The sequence below is a fragment of the Furipterus horrens genome, unplaced genomic scaffold (genome assembly GCF_987537825.1).
Source record: "Furipterus horrens unplaced genomic scaffold, mFurHor1.1.pri manual_scaffold_7, whole genome shotgun sequence".
Classification (NCBI taxonomy): domain Eukaryota; kingdom Metazoa; phylum Chordata; class Mammalia; order Chiroptera; family Furipteridae; genus Furipterus; species Furipterus horrens.
The window spans coordinates 117,358,342-117,377,740 of record NW_028327177.1 but is presented as its reverse complement, the minus strand read 5'-3'; the positions used below and the strand labels follow the sequence as shown (position 1 = coordinate 117,377,740).

General features: G+C 37.4%; 1 protein-coding gene across 1 annotated transcript in view; it reads left to right on the top strand.

Annotated features, from left to right (window-relative positions):
- The window catches only part of HACL1 (2-hydroxyacyl-CoA lyase 1), a 33,870-nt gene extending 14,944 nt beyond the window's left edge, over positions 1 to 18,926 (top strand). Inside the window, exons 10-17 of the mRNA XM_090284366.1 lie at positions 4,738 to 4,843; positions 6,395 to 6,478; positions 8,184 to 8,285; positions 10,104 to 10,258; positions 10,690 to 10,848; positions 12,370 to 12,477; positions 15,299 to 15,485; positions 18,768 to 18,926. Of these exons, the coding sequence (XP_090140492.1) occupies positions 4,738 to 4,843; positions 6,395 to 6,478; positions 8,184 to 8,285; positions 10,104 to 10,258; positions 10,690 to 10,848; positions 12,370 to 12,477; positions 15,299 to 15,485; positions 18,768 to 18,800 (934 nt within the window). The 3' untranslated portion in view covers positions 18,801 to 18,926. The remainder of the gene's footprint in view (positions 1 to 4,737; positions 4,844 to 6,394; positions 6,479 to 8,183; positions 8,286 to 10,103; positions 10,259 to 10,689; positions 10,849 to 12,369; positions 12,478 to 15,298; positions 15,486 to 18,767) is intronic.
- The last annotated feature ends 473 nt before the right edge of the window (positions 18,927 to 19,399 follow it).

Here is a 19,399-nt window from a genome sequence, read left to right as displayed (position 1 = left end):
TCCTGTTCAGTGTTTTCTAATTTTCTTTTATCTGTAAGTTGGTGTCTTTCACCAACTTTGGAAAGATTTTGGTTATTATTTCTTGAAATATTCTATATCAATATCTTTTCCCTCTCCAGGAATAAAAAAATATTAGACATGTTGATAATGTCCTATACGTTCCTGAATATCTGTTCAATTCTTTTGTATTTTCTATTTCTCTGCTGAAAACTTATATCTTCCCTTGTGTTTCAAGAGTATTTTTCATCACCTTATGGAACAGTTACATTAGCTGCTTGAAAGTCTTCGTTTACTAATTCCAAGATCTGGCTCACAAAGAATTAGCATCTATTCATTATCTTTTCTTTTGAGAATTGATCACATTTTCCTAGTTGTTTGTGTATTAATTTTCTATTGTATCCTGGAATTTTTTTTTTAATGTGTTTTATTGATTATAATATTACATTTGTGCCAATTTCCCTTCCCTCTGCTCCCCTCCACCCGGTGGCCCCCCTCCCTCCAGTTGTCCCCCCCTTTTAGATCATGTCCATTAGTTGTGCATACAGTTCTTCTCAACCTCTCTCTGTCCATTCCATTCCCTCCTACCATGATCCTTAATGCCTATATCATCTCCCTCCCTCTCCCCATTCCCCCTCCCTGTTGACCTCCCCCCAATATGTTCCCCGTACCTATAGTTCTTTTTCCAGTCTCGTTGCCTGATTAGTTTGCCTTTGTTTCAATTCCCTAGCTTCTGTTGTTTCTTGTGATGCAGTTTTCATTTTAGATTTCATTGTCTTGATCCTCCTTTTTCTAAACCAGTCCCTTTAACATCTCATATAACAGTGGTTTGGATCTAATGAACTCTTTCAGTTTTATTTTGTCCTGGAAACACTTTCTCTGTCCTTCTATTCTGAATGACAATTTCGCTGGATAGAGTATTCGTGGTTGTAGGTTTTGGATTTTCATTACTTTGAATATTTCTTGCCAGTCCCTTCTTGCCTGCAGGGTCTCCCTTGAGAAATCAGCTGATAGTCTAATTGGGACCCCTTTGTACATAATTCTTTTCTTCTCTCTTGCTGCTTTTAAGATTCTCTCTTTATCTTTAATTTTTGACATTTTGATTATAATGTGTCTTGGAGTGGTTCTCCCTGGGTCCAGTTTTTTTGGAACTCTCTGTGCTTCCTGGACCTGTAAGTCTATTTCCTTCCCCAAGTCTGGGAAGTTCTCCTTTATTATATTTTCACTCAGTTTTTCAAGTTCTAGTTCATCTTCCTCGCTCTCTGGCAAACCAATGATTCTTATGTTGGGCCTTTTATAGCTGTCCCAGAGGTTTCTGATCCTCTCATCGTTGCTTCCCATTTCCTCTCGCTGCATTGGTTGACTGCTTGTTCCTTCTCCATATTCCAGTTTGTTGATTTGAACTCTGGATTTTATTTCCTCACCATCTGTCTCGTATGTGGTTTTGTTCCTTTCGTTATGAGTGTTTTTCGCTTCTTTCTCATCTTTTTCCAGATCTTTTGTGAATTCTGTAAGCCACCTGATAACAATGGCCCAGAACTGATCATCTGACAGGTTTCTTATCTGTTCATCTGTCAGGTTCTCCATCTGTTGCCTGGTGAGCTGTGCCACCGGGATTTCTATAGTTGTCTGCCTCATTTTGACAGATGCGTTTTGTTTTCTTGGGCCGGCTGTAGCGGGCAGTGCCTGTGTACCCGTCACAATCCAGCGACCGGTGCCTGTCCAGGACCTATTTCGCAGCCCTGTGGCGCTTTCTTTGGGGGCGGGGGTCCAAGATGGATTCACACAGTTATTCCGCTAGGAGACCGGGATCCGTCCTCCCGCCCCCTTGGGCCTCACTGTTCAAGGCGATGTGGTGGCTGCTTTCCCCAGCGTTGGGGTCGCGAGCTGCCGGGGGTTCGACTGCAGCCGGGGTTGTTCTCCCCGCCGCTGTCCCAGGTGCGACCGCAAACAGCTCCACCCCCTTTCTCTCGTCCTACCTGCCCGAAGAGCGCCGCTGGTTTATAACTTCATATGTTGGGCTTCCGTGTAGTTTTATTTTCTGGAATTTCTAGTTATCCTTTGTTTTGAAGTAGTTGTATTCCTCTCTAGTTGTAGAGGGAGACCTAGCGCGTCCGTCTAAGCCTCCATCTTGGCCGGAAGTCCGTATCCTGGAATTTTGAATACACTGTATTATGTTGTGAGATGTCAGGTCATATTGAAATCTGTATAGAATGTTGATTTTTTTTTTTTTTTTAGCAAGCAGCTAGCATGGTTATGCTCAGACTGCAAGTTCAGTGTTACTGTGGGCAGTAGCTCCAGGGTCACTTCAGTTATAGTCTTTGCTGTGCAATTTTGGGTCTGTCTACACATGCACGACCCAGACGTGAGCCCCAGACATGTACTGGTTCATATCCAGAATTAGGGATCTCTTTTTCTCTCTAGCGCATAGTCCCCTTCCCCTCATGATATCCAGGAGTTCCTTTTCCTGGTGTAAAAAATTAAGAGGGATTGCCCCAATACTCTTCAGACAACAAGGGATTCTTTTAGTTCTTCTGGCCTGAAAAATGTTTTTCTTGCGATTTGTGGGAGCTACCACAGTGCTGCTGTGCAACGGGGCTGCCCTCAGAACATGGCTGGTGGAGAGAAAAAGAAAATTCTGAGCTTTTCCCCTGTGTTCTCAGGCTGCAGAGGTCTCTTTTCCTGATCCTCTGGCCAAAAAGGCAGGTGTTGGCTGCTCTCCAGCTCTGTAACTGGGACAAAGCCAGGAGATAGTGGAGGCGGGAGAAACCTTGAAACTTGCTCCTTTCTGGGCCACTTGTTTGACTCCTCTCCTGAGCTACCTTCTAGCGACCTTTCAGAATCCTCAGGGAGTTGTTTTTTCTATTTTGTTCAAGAGTTTTCTGTAGTAATCAGTGGGAGAGCGAGGCTGTAGTGGGCCTACTCAATCTCAGCTGGCACTGGACGTCCCCCCTCTTTTTAGATTTTTAAAACACTTCTTGAGCTATATGTATATATTTCAATTTCTTGAAATTTATTATGAAATATTCTCAATGTAAAAAAAAAGAACAATTTAATGTAGCTACCACTCAGTTTTATCAAGTATAACATATTAAGTAATATGTCATTGCTTTAGGATTTTATTTTTAAGAAACAAAAAACTACAAATTTACCTAGTCCCCTCTGTATATTTTTCCGGATCCCATTCCTTCCCTGCCTCTCCACAGTTTACCATGGTTATGGATTTGGTATTTTTCATATTGTTATGCATGCACTGAAATTAATTTTGAGGACTTTTAAAATGTAATGTTTGCTCGCAACCTTCATTGTTGCTTATTTAATGCTATTTTAAGAGTATATCTTTTTAATATTAATATACATAGTTCAGAAGCCAGATTAATTCTTACACTTAAGTTTTTTAAAAAGAATACTTCTAACTTGGGATGAACTGAAAATTATCTTTGTTCCAGCCAATTTTAAGATATTAATGACATTAATAGTGTAAAAAAAATTACAAGAGACCATAATTAATTGAATCAATGATTTCAAGGGTTTTAGAGTATCTATAAGCAAATCTATCCTCCTACTTGTAGTTTTTATCTATTTGTTAAATTGGGTGCATAGGACCAATAACACTATATGAAGATAGCTTTTTTGAGTATATACTTGAAATGATAATTGAATTTCTGTGAAAAATAGGCTATATCACTGAAGAAGACAGAAGCAAAAAAACAAACAACAGATCCTCTGTGGCAAAAGATAGGAAAAAGGGAAATAGCCAAGAAGCAGAAAAGCAAGAAGTTAAAAAAAAAAACCAACACACAGAAATTATGATAATAAATTCTCCTGGGAAAAGGCAGACATTTAGATTGGATCCCTAATAATAATAGTTTCATGCATTATAAGAACCACATCCAAAATAAGAACAAGCAAAGATGTATGATGGATATCAAAATAAAAGTAATTTAAAAATAGAAGTTATAATGACAAAAATATTAAGATTTATAAAACAAAACTATTAGAACTATATGTGATATAATATTTTTGAAAACAATTCAGGAATCTCAGTCAGTCATCTTAAATATATATGCTTCTAGGAATCAATATGAAGTGTGTATTAAGATTCAAGCATAAAGATGCACAACCCAGTACTATAAATAACAAAAAGAATATCCAGCAATTGAGAAAAGGTTTAATAAGTTGAATATACATGTTAGCAAAACTGGTAACCTTTAATTGTAATTTAAGAAGAAACTTAGTGACAAAGGAAAACATTTATATAAGCAGAAGTACATGAGACTGCATTACATAGCTCAACTATGTATAAATATACTTGTATAGAAAAACATACTAGATGAAAATAACACCAGGATATTAATAATAGTTTATAAGTTTATAGTATTATTGGGTGCTTGTGGTTTTTTCTTTATACTTTTCCTCCTCGTTCAAGATTATCTACAGTGAACTGGTATTAATTTTTTAAATAATAAAACAGTAATCAATGAAATAGGGTATAGATACAGTCCTGTGGTAAAATTTTTCTACTTATTTCATCTTTTATATTACTATTTAAATAGAATGGCATCATAAATTATTTTAGATTGAAAGTTCATATTTACCATAGAAGCTGATTCTGAAGACTCCTGTAAGTTCCAAATCTAGATTTATCCAAATATATACTTTAGAAATAAATTTTAGAATAATTTAAATAAGAAATATAGATATACTTTTTGTGTTATATCAGTTTTTTCTTTTTAATAGGGCTTTGCAATTTGCTGATGTAATCGTGTTATTTGGTGCCAGATTAAATTGGATATTGCATTTTGGACTGCCTCCCAGATATCAGCGAGATGTGAAGTTTATCCAGGTATTCAGAAGATAGGTTTAAAATCAGAGCTATCTGTAGTTTATTGTTCGCCTTCTCAGCCATTATCAGCTCTGCTTTCTTCTTGAGTTTTATAAAGAGCCATTTCCCTTTTTACAAAAGTAGAATTTCATAAATTATCTTAACATAATTACAGGTACCAAAGCAAGCTGCCTTTTCAAGCCTATGAAACAATGTACCATTTCTAACCAGGAAACCTTTTAAAATCAAGCTTTACATAGTTTGAAAAGTATAATTTGCCTCTTCTTCACAGTTCAAGTATATTTAAAAGTAGACAAAAGAGGTTTAAGTAGGGTGATAGAGTAGAACAAAACATTCAGCATTGTTAGGGATTGAGTTGTTCTTTTAAATAATCAAACTTTCAAGCACCCCTTGGTTAGAAATCCGCTTTAACCTGTGTCATTAAACAGAGTGTTTAGAATATACTCTGATCTCCTTTTGATGACTTTTGTATCATTATGACTGTATATATATGCCAGTTTCCCTAATGGTATGTGAAGTACCGCCCACGGAGTGGCACGCAGACCTGTTCGTCCTGCAGAGATTGTGTATGGTATTTGATGATCTACTATCTTCTCCTTATTTACCTTTGCTTAACGGTTAACTTCTAATAGTCCATTGGGCCATTGAGAAATAAAACCACAAACAAGCAAGACCTTGGTTGTACCTGGAAAATGCTGCCACTTCTTTGGTTGCCTCTCTTGGTTACAGAATCAAGTGCTTCCCTTTTCTGGTGGCTAAATTACCCTTCCTGGCAGAAGCTATTTTTACTTGCCTGTGGCTTCTGAATAAATGGGAAGTAATCATGCTGTGTCCTAGGAGTGATTCTTAAAATGTGGTTCCTTGACCAGCACCATCTGGGAAGCCTGTTAGAAATACCCGTTTGGGGGCCCCACCCCAGACCTACTGAGATCAGAAACTCTGAGGTAGACTCTTGCAATCTATCGTTTAGCCTACCAGGTGATTCTGATGTATGTTAAAATTTGATAATTGCTCTAAATAGGCCAGTGTAATTAAGTGGAAACTTATTAATTAGATTAAAAACTGTAATTGATTGAGTCAAATGTATTCCTGTGGGTATGATGGAACAATACCAAAATTCTACAGTGGAAGAGTTTCTTCTATACTAGCTAGATACTCGTACAGTTTCGTGGATGTTTCCTTTTATTAAGGATTTATTGAACATTAAATCTTATTTATCATGTTATATGTAGAGGCAGGCAAGAGTAGGTTTATAGTTGTTCATATGGAAAAAGACATGCAGGTTATGATTATTGCAATAACTGTAAACTCAAGAGAATGTCACAATGGCACAGTGCACTTAGGCACAATCTCATAAGTGCTCCAGTTGCTGGCCTTCATTATTTACACATTCTTGTAGTCTACTTGCTGTGCTCAAGCACACTCTGGCACAGAGTTCTTACCTACTTTTTCCCACCCCTGTATGCATAGTTCATTTATTTAGCCTTATTTGACTTCTTAACGAATTTAAGAATAAACATGGCTTGCTCTTCAGTCTTATCTCTTTTTCAGGTTGATATCTGTGCAGAAGAATTGGGGAATAATGTAAGACCTGCTGTGACTTTGCTAGGAGACATAAATGCTGTCACTAAACAAGTAAGAGCTTTTGCCTGGGTTTTACTTTACGTGGATTGGTCTTTAGAGAAAACAGTTCTTTAAAATGTTTCAGCCTTGATTCACTTGACAGGTCTGATAATATCTATGTTAAACAAAATTGATGATGGAAAGATTTTTTCCTCTATTTTTTCAGCTACTGTTTACATTCAATATTATTTTGTATTAGTTTCAGGTATACAGCATAGTGGTTAGATAGTCATATTCTTTACAAAGTATTCCCTTGATATTTTCAGTTACCTGCCTGACTCCATACACAGCTATTACAATATTATTGACTGTATTTCTTATGCTGTACTTTACATCCCCATGACTGTTCCAGTGTGTACTTCTTTCTCAGCCCCTTTACATTTCTCACCCCGTCCCCAGCCCCCTCCTCTTTGGCAACCATCAGTCTGTTCTCTGTATTTATGAGTCATTTTCTGTTTTGTTGGTTTGTTTATACTGTTGTTTAGATTCCACATATAAGTGAAATCATATGGCATTTGTCTTTCTCTGACTGACTTATTTCATTTAGCATAGTACCCTCTAGGTCCATCCATGGTGTCACAAAGGGTAAGATTTTGTTCTCTTTTATAGCCTGGTAGTATTCCATTGTACATGTGTGCTGCAGCTTTTTCATCCACTCATCTGTTGATAGGCACTTGGGTTGCTTTCATATTTTAGCTATTGTATTAAGATAAATAGCGCTGCAATGAATATAGGGGTGCATATATTCTTTCAAATCAGTGTTTCAGGCTTCTTTGGATATATATACCCAGAAATGGAATCATGGGGTCATAGGCAGTTCCATTTTTAACTTTTTGAGGAACCTGATAGAAAGCTATTCTTAAATACAACTTTTAAATATTCTTAAGTGTAACTTGGTAATCTAGCTTCTTATATATAGATCATCTTATGTGAGTAAGTTAAGCATTTCTGGAAGGTAATTAAAATTTTAAAGGCATTTAGTAGGCAAACTGCCATTTATTAAGTAGGATTAAGCTATCTGAAAAATTATGGTACAGCTTTCAGGGGCACTAAACTTACAGCCAAGAAGTGGCTTTATGTACTAGAAAAATCTAACTTAGTATTTCTTTAGGCAATAAAGAGATTTTTACTCTTCAAAACTGTGGTCAGTGACTTGTTCAGATTCTTATTATTTGTACATAATTTATACATTTCAGTGTGACAGAAGATAAAGTATAGTCACATTTATCACTTGATTTTGCATACAAGTAGGTATTGGTATCATATTATCATTATACAATATTAGGATGCAGTCCCCAAACATGTATTAAAACATTGGAGCATTTGGTCTGTATTATGGAGTTCCTAAGTATTAGGCTGTTGGCCTTCCTGTAAGGGCTCTGGAGGAGGTGATTTTTCCTTCTACTGCCAAAGACCCAAGGAGGGCTTTAATAGCCCCAGCCAATGAGGGGTGTGTGTGGTGGGGGGCCAGGTGGCACTGCACTGTGCCTATGGGAATCCCAACATCTGGCACAAGTCTACACTGACCCCAACAAAAGCTTTCCATGTGACCTATTTGCCTTTTGTCACTTGTTTGCTGCCCAGAGGAAAAACAGAGAATGTGAGTGATGTGAAGAACAGGATAGTATAGCAGTGTTGTCTTTAAGAAAAGATTTTTATGTTAATATGATTTAAATTTATTTTCAAGAAGGAAAGAAAAAAGTTTGTGTTTTTTTAGCTTTTAGAACAATTCGATAAAACACCATGGCAGTATCCTCCTGAGAGCACCTGGTGGAGAACTCTGCGAGAAAAAATGAAGAGCAATGAAGCTGCATCCAAGGTAATACTGGACCGACTGAGACTCAGGAGTGCTTCAGGTTCTTGGCTCAGTCCTGTTGTACCGTGGCATGTGCGTTCCGAAAAATCACTGTGCCATGCAAAATCATGCAGTAAAAACCTCTGGGCTCATTGGAGGAAAGGGGTTATGGCCACAACTCTCAAAAACTTTGTGGAACATTAAGGTAGGAACCTAATAAAAATGATGGCGAAAGCTTTCACAGATGTGTGTGTGTGTGTATATATATATATATATTGCAATAAATATGGCAGTTTACCTTGAAAAAGACCTGAAATTTCTTGTGGAAGGAGGCATCAGAAGAGTTGCAGCTGTGAGGTACTGGGGTGGAAGCACAGAAAGCCGTAAGAGCTGGTGTGGGTAGGTGTAGCTTACTTACTGTGCTCAGCTGGACCTTAACACCAAATTACATTGAGGTTGTTTGGAGCCTTAAATCCTGGGGCATGTTTTTCTACCTTTAAGATGTAAGTCCTTCAAGGCATGCATTTATACAGATAGGTATTTCTTCAAAATTGAAATTTTTATCTAATGTACAGCCGCCTTCTTTCTTTTTTTTAATTTCAGCTTTATTGAGTTTGATTGACATATAAAATTGAGAGATATTTAAAGGTACACCGTGGTAATTTAATATACATGTACATCGTGAAGGGATTCCCCATCTAGTTAATTGACACACCCATACCTTACATTTATTTTTTATTTTTGTGAGAAAATTTATAGCCTTCTTAATTCAGTTTCAGTTGTTCCTAGAAATCCTTCTGTGACTTCCTCATCTGCACTTGTGGCTTTGCCTGGTAGCTGAAGGCTTTGGAAATTAATGTGTGAAACCACCAAAACCACCCTACTGCACTGAAATGAGCCACTCTGCAGGATTGGTGTTTTCTCTTTAAAGTTTTTGTTTATAGGCAGTGTTTTCTCTTTGTGAGAAGGGTTGTTCCTGAGTTGTTTTTCACCATTTTGTGTATTTCTGTGCATCTTGCTTCAGCTGGGTATAGTTCCTGTGTTCGTGCAGCGTGTCTCACTTGTGGAATCATGCACGAGCAAATATGAAATTGGAGCTATGTTCGTGTTGTTCCCTAACATATCAGTCATCTCATTTCTAAAACAAACAGTATTGGTTATACATGATTCTATTTTTCATTTGAATTTTAATCAGTGGCTATATCTCCTGTCAAGAGCCAGTATCTATTTCCTTAATGGTATCATGATTAATTCCTTGTTTTCCCTCGGAATCACCTTAGTTTAAGATGGAAGGAAGTGGCCTCTCTTTGGTGCAGGAGTATAGCAGGGTCTATAATCTCCATTGGACCAAAGTAGCACAGGTGAAGAGGCAGTGCTGGGATCAGATGGGACTGTGGCTGCTGAAGTCCCACGTGGCTTTCTCTCCACTTAGAAACTTTAGAATAGTGGGTGAAGCCAATCCCCTTTACTCTCCAGTGCAAGTGAGGAAGTACCAGGTTTTCTCAAATCCTGACTTTAACCCATTATTTCCAGTTATCTTTACTATAGGACTTCTCAGTCTTTAATACGTTAATCTGCATCGTGGCTCTTTAGAAAGAGGGAGATTCCCTGGCTTACTTGATTGTGTTCCAAACTGGGACTGTGGGACCCATTTTTCTTAGCATGTCCAGTAGGACTGTTCAGAGATCAGTTAGCTTCTCAGGGTGGCCATTGGTGGCCATTTGGGAACCTCATAGCTTGCAGTTGTTAACCTATTTCCAAATAAGTTTGATAGTATCTTATCGGCAATGGGTATTTTCCTATCTCAATCTAACTTGATTATATTTCCCTCTGATATTTTAGGAATTAGCTTCCAAAAAATCCCTGCCTATGAATTATTACACAGTATTCTACCGTGTTCAAGAACAGCTACCCAGAGACTGTATTGTCGTAAGTGAAGGAGCAAATACTATGGATATTGGACGCACTGTGCTTCAAAACTATCTTCCTCGCCACAGGTGAATTTTCCAAAAAAGAAATTATAATGAATTATAATTGTTAAATTTGAAACTACAGTAGTGCAGATTAATAAAACATTTGAGAGTTATGTATTTCCAGTGTATAAAGACATAGTTCATAAAAGTATTCTTAAGTGAGGTTATATAGTGTTTTTGTGCTTGGTGTGTCCTCAAGATTATGTGATGATTTACATGACCAGTGTTCTAAGTATATATTCACAGTCTTACAAGCAATCATGGCGATTTTCCTCTCATTCTGCTTATCTTTGACAAATCAGTTCCTCACAGTCTAAAACTTTATATTAAAGAAGGAGAATGTTTTTACCGTTGTCTGTTCTTCTGTGAACCCTGTGAATGTGTCTGGATTTATGCCAGCCCCATCATCTGTGACACGCCCCAGAGAGTCTCATGTTAGCTTTCTTCTCCAATAGGCTTGATGCTGGTACTTTCGGAACAATGGGAGTTGGCTTGGGATTTGCCATTGCAGCTGCTGTAGTGGCTAAAGATAGAAACCCAGGACAGCGGGTCATCTGTGTGGAGGGAGACAGTGCATTTGGGTTTTCTGGAATGGAAGTGGAAACCATCTGCAGGTACAACAGCGTCCTGAATGAGACCATTTATTTCTCCAAAACAGGAAAAATTATACAGAAGACCCATTTGCCTAACGGATGCTTATGCAGCATTTGTCATGTCAGGTGCCCTGTGGACAGCCCTGCATAGACGCTAGCACAAATAACCCCAGCATGTTTCTCATCCAGGACAGCATGCTTATGACCTCTGTGCTACATGGCAAAATCCTGCAAAACTGGGGGGAGTGGTTTTGATGTCACTGACACCAAGTTTTATCTGAGAAAAGCTTGTTTTCTGCAGGGAGACAACAGAGGTTGGTGCCTAAAAGCATGGCTTCTGGGTCACATGGCCTGAATTAAAAATATTGGCTTGACCACTGCAGAGTGAAGTGACTTGGTTTAAATCATTTAATCAAGCTTCAGTCTCCTCTCAAATAGGGACAGGAATAGTAATAGTTTCTACCTTAGAGGACAGTTGTGAGGAACAATGGAGATGTTCTAGGTAAAGTTTGGGGTCACTGCTCAGTGATATGAGCTATTCAGATTATTTTTTATAGTTGTGAGGATTCATGGAGAAACTTGTAAGTTGTAGGTCCTACTATAGAAGTATGGGAATTTTTTTTCTTTCCAATTTTTTAAACTAGGAAAGCAATTCTCTTCTGAGCCAGGGCTCCTATTAGGGCTTTCGTAAATCATGTTTTGGGACTTTCAAAGTGTTGGTATATAAAACTTTTCAAATCAGAGGGGAAGTATGTGCCTGTTAGTTGACAACCAAGTAATATACACCTGAAAGATGATTTATGGGGAAGTCAGCCTTCTGTAGAGCAAAGAAAAGCCTTCCCCTTTGAACATGGAGAGCATGTAGTTACTGCAATGCTGTTACATAACAGTATGAGGTTTGGCTTTGTTTTTACACCTGATCTCAGAAATTATGTCTAAAAAATAAAGCCCATATTCTTTTTTCAGTCATTAGTAAAGTTTAATCAGCTGAGTTTTTTTGGTCACTATCATACTGTTTAGCACATTGTTAAATACTCTCCTTTTATCAATTATTACCTCATGTAATCGTTTTCTAATCATGGGTGAAGTGATTTGAGAGGAGAGAATACACTAGTCACTAATGTACCTCCCAAAGCATCTAGCAAGTGCTGGTTGTCTAATGAGGAATTCAATAAATAGATACCTTTCAAACAGCACTCCTGGGCGCCGCCTAGAAGTGATGGTGCTTCAGAGGGTATCAGGTATGGAAGGTGTCATTAACACCTGGGTCTATGAAAGCCGAGGTTCAGAAAAGCTCAGTGATTTACCCAAGGGTCATAGCCACATAGTAGTAGAACCAGGTCTATATACCCCTAATCTTGCCTTCTTTCTACTACTCCGTGGTGTTTCTGTTAATGATTTGATTTTCTTTTATTAGGATAATATTATTAAAAAATTTATGGGAAACTATCCATTTTTAAGTTAAAATTTCAGCTTGAAGTAAAGAAACTGCCTTAGGATGAAGAATTATTTCCTTTATACGTATTTTGCTGTCAATTTTAGGTACAACTTGCCAATTGTAATTTTGGTGGTGAATAATAATGGAATTTACCAAGGTATTGATGCAGATACTTGGAAGGAAATGTTAAAATTTGGAGATGCTACTGCTATGTAAGTAACCTAGAACAATGTATATTTACCTTCTCACCTATTTTGAACTTTTTAAAATTTATTGATTTGAGTGGGGGGACAGGGGGGAGAAAGGGAGGAAGGGGGCAAGAAAGAGAAAAAGAGGGAGAAAGAAATATCGATTTTTATTGTTCCACATATTTATGCATTCATTCATTGTTTCTTGTATGTGTCCTGACCAGGGATCGAACCCATAATCTTGGCATGTTGGGACGATGCTCTAACCAACTGAGCTACCTGGCCAGGGCTCTCTCATCTGTTTTAATCTCTTCTAAAAGTCTGCTGTATTGGAATGTGCTTCCATGCTGTGAGTATTGCTTGTTTATGGTGTCAGCCCCTCTAAAGGGCAGGAACCCTGTCTGCATGGTTTCTTCTTTCACAGTTGTCCATGATTGGGCATGTCAATAAATAGTTTATGATTAGAGAGCCACTGAAGAGTCAGACAAATGAATTTGATGCCTAAGCCTTATTAATTAAAAAAAGAGCTATCGCAAAGTGCTTCGAGTACACCATGCAGGAATATATATGTTTATATCCAGAGGTTTTCCTTTCTTTTACCACTTAGCTAAATCTTGATCATCTGATGGTATAGCCAAACTGAGACAGTAGTGTAGCTGGCAGTGGGGTATGAGAGACAGATGTGAATTTGTGAGTCAGCCTGGGGAAGTGGAGCAGGGTGTGGGTGTGTTTGCTTATGCCTTACTGACTACATTTGTTGTTTTCTTACTATTTGCTACTTTGCAGTTACCATTCCTTTTTTCCTTTTTCTTCTGGTTTCATGATAGTTAATGGTTTGCTTGTGCTGTTTAGTGTAGTAGCCACTAGGCACATGTGGCTGTTTCAATTCAGTTCAGTTCCAGAGAGCCCAGAGATAAACCCTCACTAATGTGATCAATTAATCTACAACAAAGGAGTCAAGAATACACGATGGGGAAATTACAGTCTCTTCAATAAATGGTATTGGGGAAACTGGACAAACACATGTAAGAAATAAAATTGGACCACTTTCTTACACCATATACAAAATAAACTCCAGATGGATTAATGACTTAAATGTAAGACCTGAAACCATAAACTTGTAGAAAAAAATATGGTTAGTAAAGTCTTTGATATTGGTCTTAGCAATATTTTTTTTGGTATATCACCTTGGACAAGGGTAACAAAAGCAAAAATAAATAAATGGGACTATATCAAATGAAAAATCTTATGCATAGCAAAGGATACCATCAACAAAAAGTAAGATAAGGGCCCTGGCTGGTGTGGCTCAGTGGATTGAGCGCTGGCTGACCAAAGGGTCGCCAGTTCGGTTCCCAGTTGGGGCACATGCCTGGGTTGCGGGTCAGGTCCCCACTTGGCACATGAGAGGCACCCACACATTGATGTTTCTCTCCCTCTCTTTCTCCCTGCCTTCTCCTCTCTCTAAAAAAATAAATAAAATATTAAAAAAAAATAAAGATAAGGGATTAATATTCAAAATATATAAGGAAATAAATAAAACAATCCAATTAAAAAATGGGCAGAGGACCTGAATAGGTATTTTTCCAAAGAAAGCATACAAGTGGCCAACAGATTTATGAAAAGATGTTCAACATCACTAATCATTAGGGAAATGCAAATTAAAACCACTATGAGATACCACCCCAAATCGGTCAGAAAGTCTATTATCAAAAGTCAACAAATTTTTGTGAGGATGTAGAGAAAAGGGAACCCTTGTGCACTATTGGTGAGATTTTAAATGGTACAGCCGCTACGGAAAACAGTATGGAGTCTCCTCAAAAAATAAAATGTAGACCTGCCATATGTCCAGCAATTCCACTTTTGGGGATTTATCAAAAGCAAAGTAAAACAACAATTTGTAAAGATATATGTACCTCTATGTTCATTGCAGCATTATTTACAATAGCAAAGATATGGAAGCAACCTAGGTGTTCATTGATAAATAAATGGATAAAGAAGATGCGAGATATATATACACAATGGAATGTTGCTCAGTAATAAAAAGGAAAGAAATCTTCCCATTTTCAACAACATGGATGGACGTAGGGGGATGTATTATGCTAAGTGAAATAAGTCAGACAGAGAGAGACAAATACCATGTGATTTTACTGATATGTGAAATCTATAAAAACAAATGAACAAACAAAACATAAACCTACTCATAGATACAGAGGACAAACTGATGGTTTCCAGGGAGAGGGTGATGGGTAAAAATGGTGAATAAGAGGTACAAACTTCCAGTTATAAAATATTATTTACTTTATAATAAATGTTATATTTATATATTATATGTATTATAGCCACTGGGATGTAGTGTATAACACAGAGACTATAGTCATAATATTGTAATAACTTTGCACAGTAATAGATGGTTAATAGACTTATCATGGTAGTTACATCATATGGTATATGAATGTCAAATCACTGTGTTTTATACCAGAACCTAATATAATATCGTATGTCAGCTATACTTTGATTAAAAAAAAAAAAACACCTTAAAAAACAACAATAAAACAAACAAAAAATTTAGTTTCTTATTTTAATTAATCGCATTTCAAGTGCTCACAGCAAAGGTTGCTAGTGGCTGTTACATTGGATATAGCACAAATATAAAACTTTTCTATCACAAAAAGTTACATGTGACTTTGCTGGATAGACAATGTAAAATTATGGACAGTTTAGTCTACTGAGATCTGTTTTAAGTGTTGGATGTAAAAGTATGCCCTTCAGTTTAGCCTAAAATTTTCCACAAATTTAGTCAGAGAATGATGTGATTTTTTCTGTTTACTGTGATCTACTTTTCCAGGGTCCCTCCAATGTGTCTTCTGCCAAATTCACATTATGAGCAAGTCATGATTGCATTTGGAGGCAAAGGGTACTTTGTACAAACACCAGAAGAACTCCAAGAATCCCTGAAGCAAAGCCTGGTGGACACAACCAGGCCCTCTCTTATCAACATCATGATTGAGCCGCAAGCTGAGCGGAAATCCCAGGTAAATGCAATTGATAGAACACCCTGTTATTCGGAAGTTCTTTCTGAACCATTTCTGAGTTTGGCAATTTTATTTATTTGTTCAACGGGTACTTGCTGAGATATGTGTTAGGTGGTTGCAAAGAATAGCATGGTGAGCAAAACCAGGTTCAGCCTCACCTCATGTAGCTAACTGGGCAGTAGGGAGAGGGATAGTCCGGTCACTGCACAACTGAGTGCATTACAACAGAGTGAGGCAATTTCTCTGTAGGAAAGGAACCCAGTTCTGAATGAATATACAACAAAGGAATCTGACTTATATGGTGACCACAGTGATGCTGAAACTGAGATGCAAAGGATAAGCAGGGACAAACTCAGCAAAGAGGTGGGGGGAGAGATGTGCAAAGGCTCTGTGGCAGGAGGGAGCATGGCAAGTCGGAGGAATTGAAAGGTGGCCAGCTGGCTGACAGAGCGAGGGAAGTGTAGTGGGAGATGAGACTAATAGGACCATTGGTGCAATTACATTTAAAATCAGTTACTTTGACCGCTAAAGCCAAGTGTGTAGCGTGATCCACTTCCATCCCAGATTAAGTTGCATTTCATGCTTAGTTTGGTACTCTGATCCTGGTCCTGCTACTTGTCCTCTCTTATATACCTGTCCATAGTGTGATCCTCTTCCATCCCAGATTAAGTTGCGTTTCATTTCATGCTTAGTTTGATACTCTGATCCTGGTCCTGCTACTTGCCCTCTCTTACATACTTGTCCTCCATGCTTATATGTTGCATGTTAGCCATTGTTTTTAAAGCAGATAATTTTTTTCAAGTACATTTTGTCTTGGTTCTTTATACATATATCTACTGTGAGATCGTTTTGAACAAGACAGTGGACAAATGGGCAAATGGGCATTTGGACCACCAATGATATGAAAATAAACTAATCTAAAACCTATAAAATATATATAATTCCACTGAAATTCTGTTTCTGTAAAAACAAATATCAGAGACTTTGGCAAAAGGAAGAGATTGGAAATATAAAACAGCCTTAAAACAGTTAACAAAACAGGAAAAAGTATATACCTATCAGTAATTACTTTAAATATAAATGAACTAAATTCTCCAATCAAAAGACATAGAGTGACTGAATGGATAAAAAAGCAAGATACATCTATATGCTGCCTACTTCACATGTAATGACACACACAGCCTGATAGCGAAGAGATAGAAGAAGATATTCCATGCAAATGGAAACCAAAAGAAAGCTGGAATAGCTATACTTATATTAGACAAAATAGACTTTAAAACAGAAACTAATAAAAACAAAGAAAGGCATTATGTAATGACAAAGGGGTCAGTCCAGCAATAGGATATATCATTTGTAAACATTTATGCATCCAACATAGGAGAACCAAAATATATAAAGCTAATATTAATAAACGTAAAGGGAGAAATAGATAGCTATACAGTAATAGTAGGGAACTTTTGTAGCCTACTTAGATTGATGGATAGATCATTCAGATGGAAAAGTCAGTAAGGAAACATGGCCTTAAATGATATGTTAGACTAGATGGACTTAACAGATACATATAGAATGTTTAATCCAAAAGCAACAAAATACACACTCTTCCTAAGTGTACATGGAACAGTCTTCAGGATAGATCATATCTTAGATCACAAAACAAGTCTTCATAAATTTAAGAAGATTGAAATCATGCCAAGCATCTTTTCTGACCACAGTGGTCTGAAACTACAGATCAATTACAAGAAGAAAACTAGAAAATTCACAAATATGTGGAGACTAAACAGCATGCTACTAAACAACTAATGGGTCAAAGAAGAAATCAAAAGAGAAATTTTAAAAATACCTTAAGTGAAAAAGGAAACACAACATAATGAAGCTTATGGGATATAGAAAAAATAATTCTTAAGAGGGAAGTTTCTAGCAATAAATGTCTACCTCAGGAAAGAAGAAAAAGGCTTGAACTAGAAAAAGAAGAACAGAGCCTAAAGTTAGTACGGTAGCTTATCCTCAGCTACAGTTTTGCTTTCTGTGGTTTCAGTTACCCATGGTCAGCTGTGATCTGAAAATATGAAATGGAAAATTTTAGAAATAAACTTCGTAAGATTTCAGTTGTGCACCATTTTGAGCAACGTGATGAAACCTGGCACTGCTCCTCTAGGAGCTGCACGGAACGTGAATCACGTCTTTGTCCAGGACATCCAATCTGTATATGCTCACCGCCTGTTAGTTACTTAGTAGCCAACTTGGTTATCAGATTCACTGTCAAAGTATTGTATTGCAGTGCTGTGTTCAAGTAACCCTTATTTTACTTAAGTATGGCCCCAAAACTATTCACATAACTTTTATTATGCTATATTGTTTTCATTATTCTATTTTGTTAGTAGTTCTGTATGAATTTTGGGGAATATTCCTGGAGAAATACAAGTTTTTATTTCTTTTATAATTCCATGAGGATTATTATTCTGTTCCTTGCATATACCTCTTTGACATTATTTATCCTTATTCCAGTAGAATTCCATACATCTTAGCTCCCAGGCTGTTGATTTTCATTGATTGTCTGTGTGTCTGTTCACTGTTGGTCAGTGTAGGCTGTAACAATGGGAGGACCTAATCGCTACAGTCACCTTTGTTCAAGCACATGTGTGGCAGGAATGGTACTAGTCCTGGGAAAGGCTTTTGTGCACTGCTCTTCCTACCCAGGTTCCTCTTTGACCGGGGAGCTTGACCTTTTTTGGGTCTCCTTCATGTCCTCTCTTCTTTTGAGTATACTTCTCTTTCTTTCAGACTCTTGATGGAAAAGGACCCAAGAAGCCATTTTGGTTCTTTTGTAGGACAAGACAGAAAGGTTCACTATGGGCTTTTTGTAGCTCTTGTTTGGGTAAAGCACTAGGCGAAAAACAAACCTTATTTACCACCAATGTGGTAGATGTTATAATGGGACTTTATTTATTTTTTATCTTATTTTATTTATTTATTTTATTTTTTAGATTTTATTTATTCATTCATTGTCAGAGAAAGGGGAAGGGAGGGAGAAAAAGGGAGAGAAATATCAATGTGTGGTTGCCTCTCATGCGCCCCTAACCAGGGACCTGGCCCGCAACCCAGGCTTGTGCCCGGACTAGGAATTGAACAGGCGACCCTTTGGTTCACAGGCCGACACTCAATCCACTGAGCCACACCGGCTATAATGGGACTTTTAGATTCTACAGCAAGCAAAACACTGAGGGTATAGTTTGAGGCAATTATTTCTTTCAACTGAATGTTTGTTGTCTTTTCTTTTTCTAGGATTTTCACTGGCTGACCCGCTCTAATATGTAAATAAAAATGCCAATAAGTGGTCTTGAGGAGTTTTCGCTTTCCTGTAGGATGGAATTTTCTTTTCCACAGCAAAATAACTATAATGTTAAAATTGTACAAAGAAAAATAAATGACATTTCTGAATGACATTGTGTAATAAACTAATTGATTAAAAACAGAAAAGCTACCAGTATTCAACCACAGAAATAACCATTTATAGATGAAAGAAGAGAAAGGGTTTTTGTTAAATAATAGCATTGTAACTGCCTAACCACTGAATTAACATCAACATTCTTTTAATAAATATATTCTTTTTTTTAAATAATATATATATCAAAATTTTTTTTAAATTTATTTTTAGAGAGAGGGGAAAAGAGGGAGAAAGAAAGGGAGAGAAACATCCATGTGTGAGAGATACCTCTACTGGTGGCCTCTCACATGCCCCCATCGAGGGACCTGGCCCACAACCCAGGCCCGTGCCCTGACCAGGAATCGAACCGGCGATCTTTTGGTCCGCAGGCTGATGCTCAATCAACTGAGCCACACCAGCCAGGGCAATAAATATATTCTTAAAGCCACATACCTTTTAAAAACATTTTTGAAGAAAAAAGCTTGGAGTA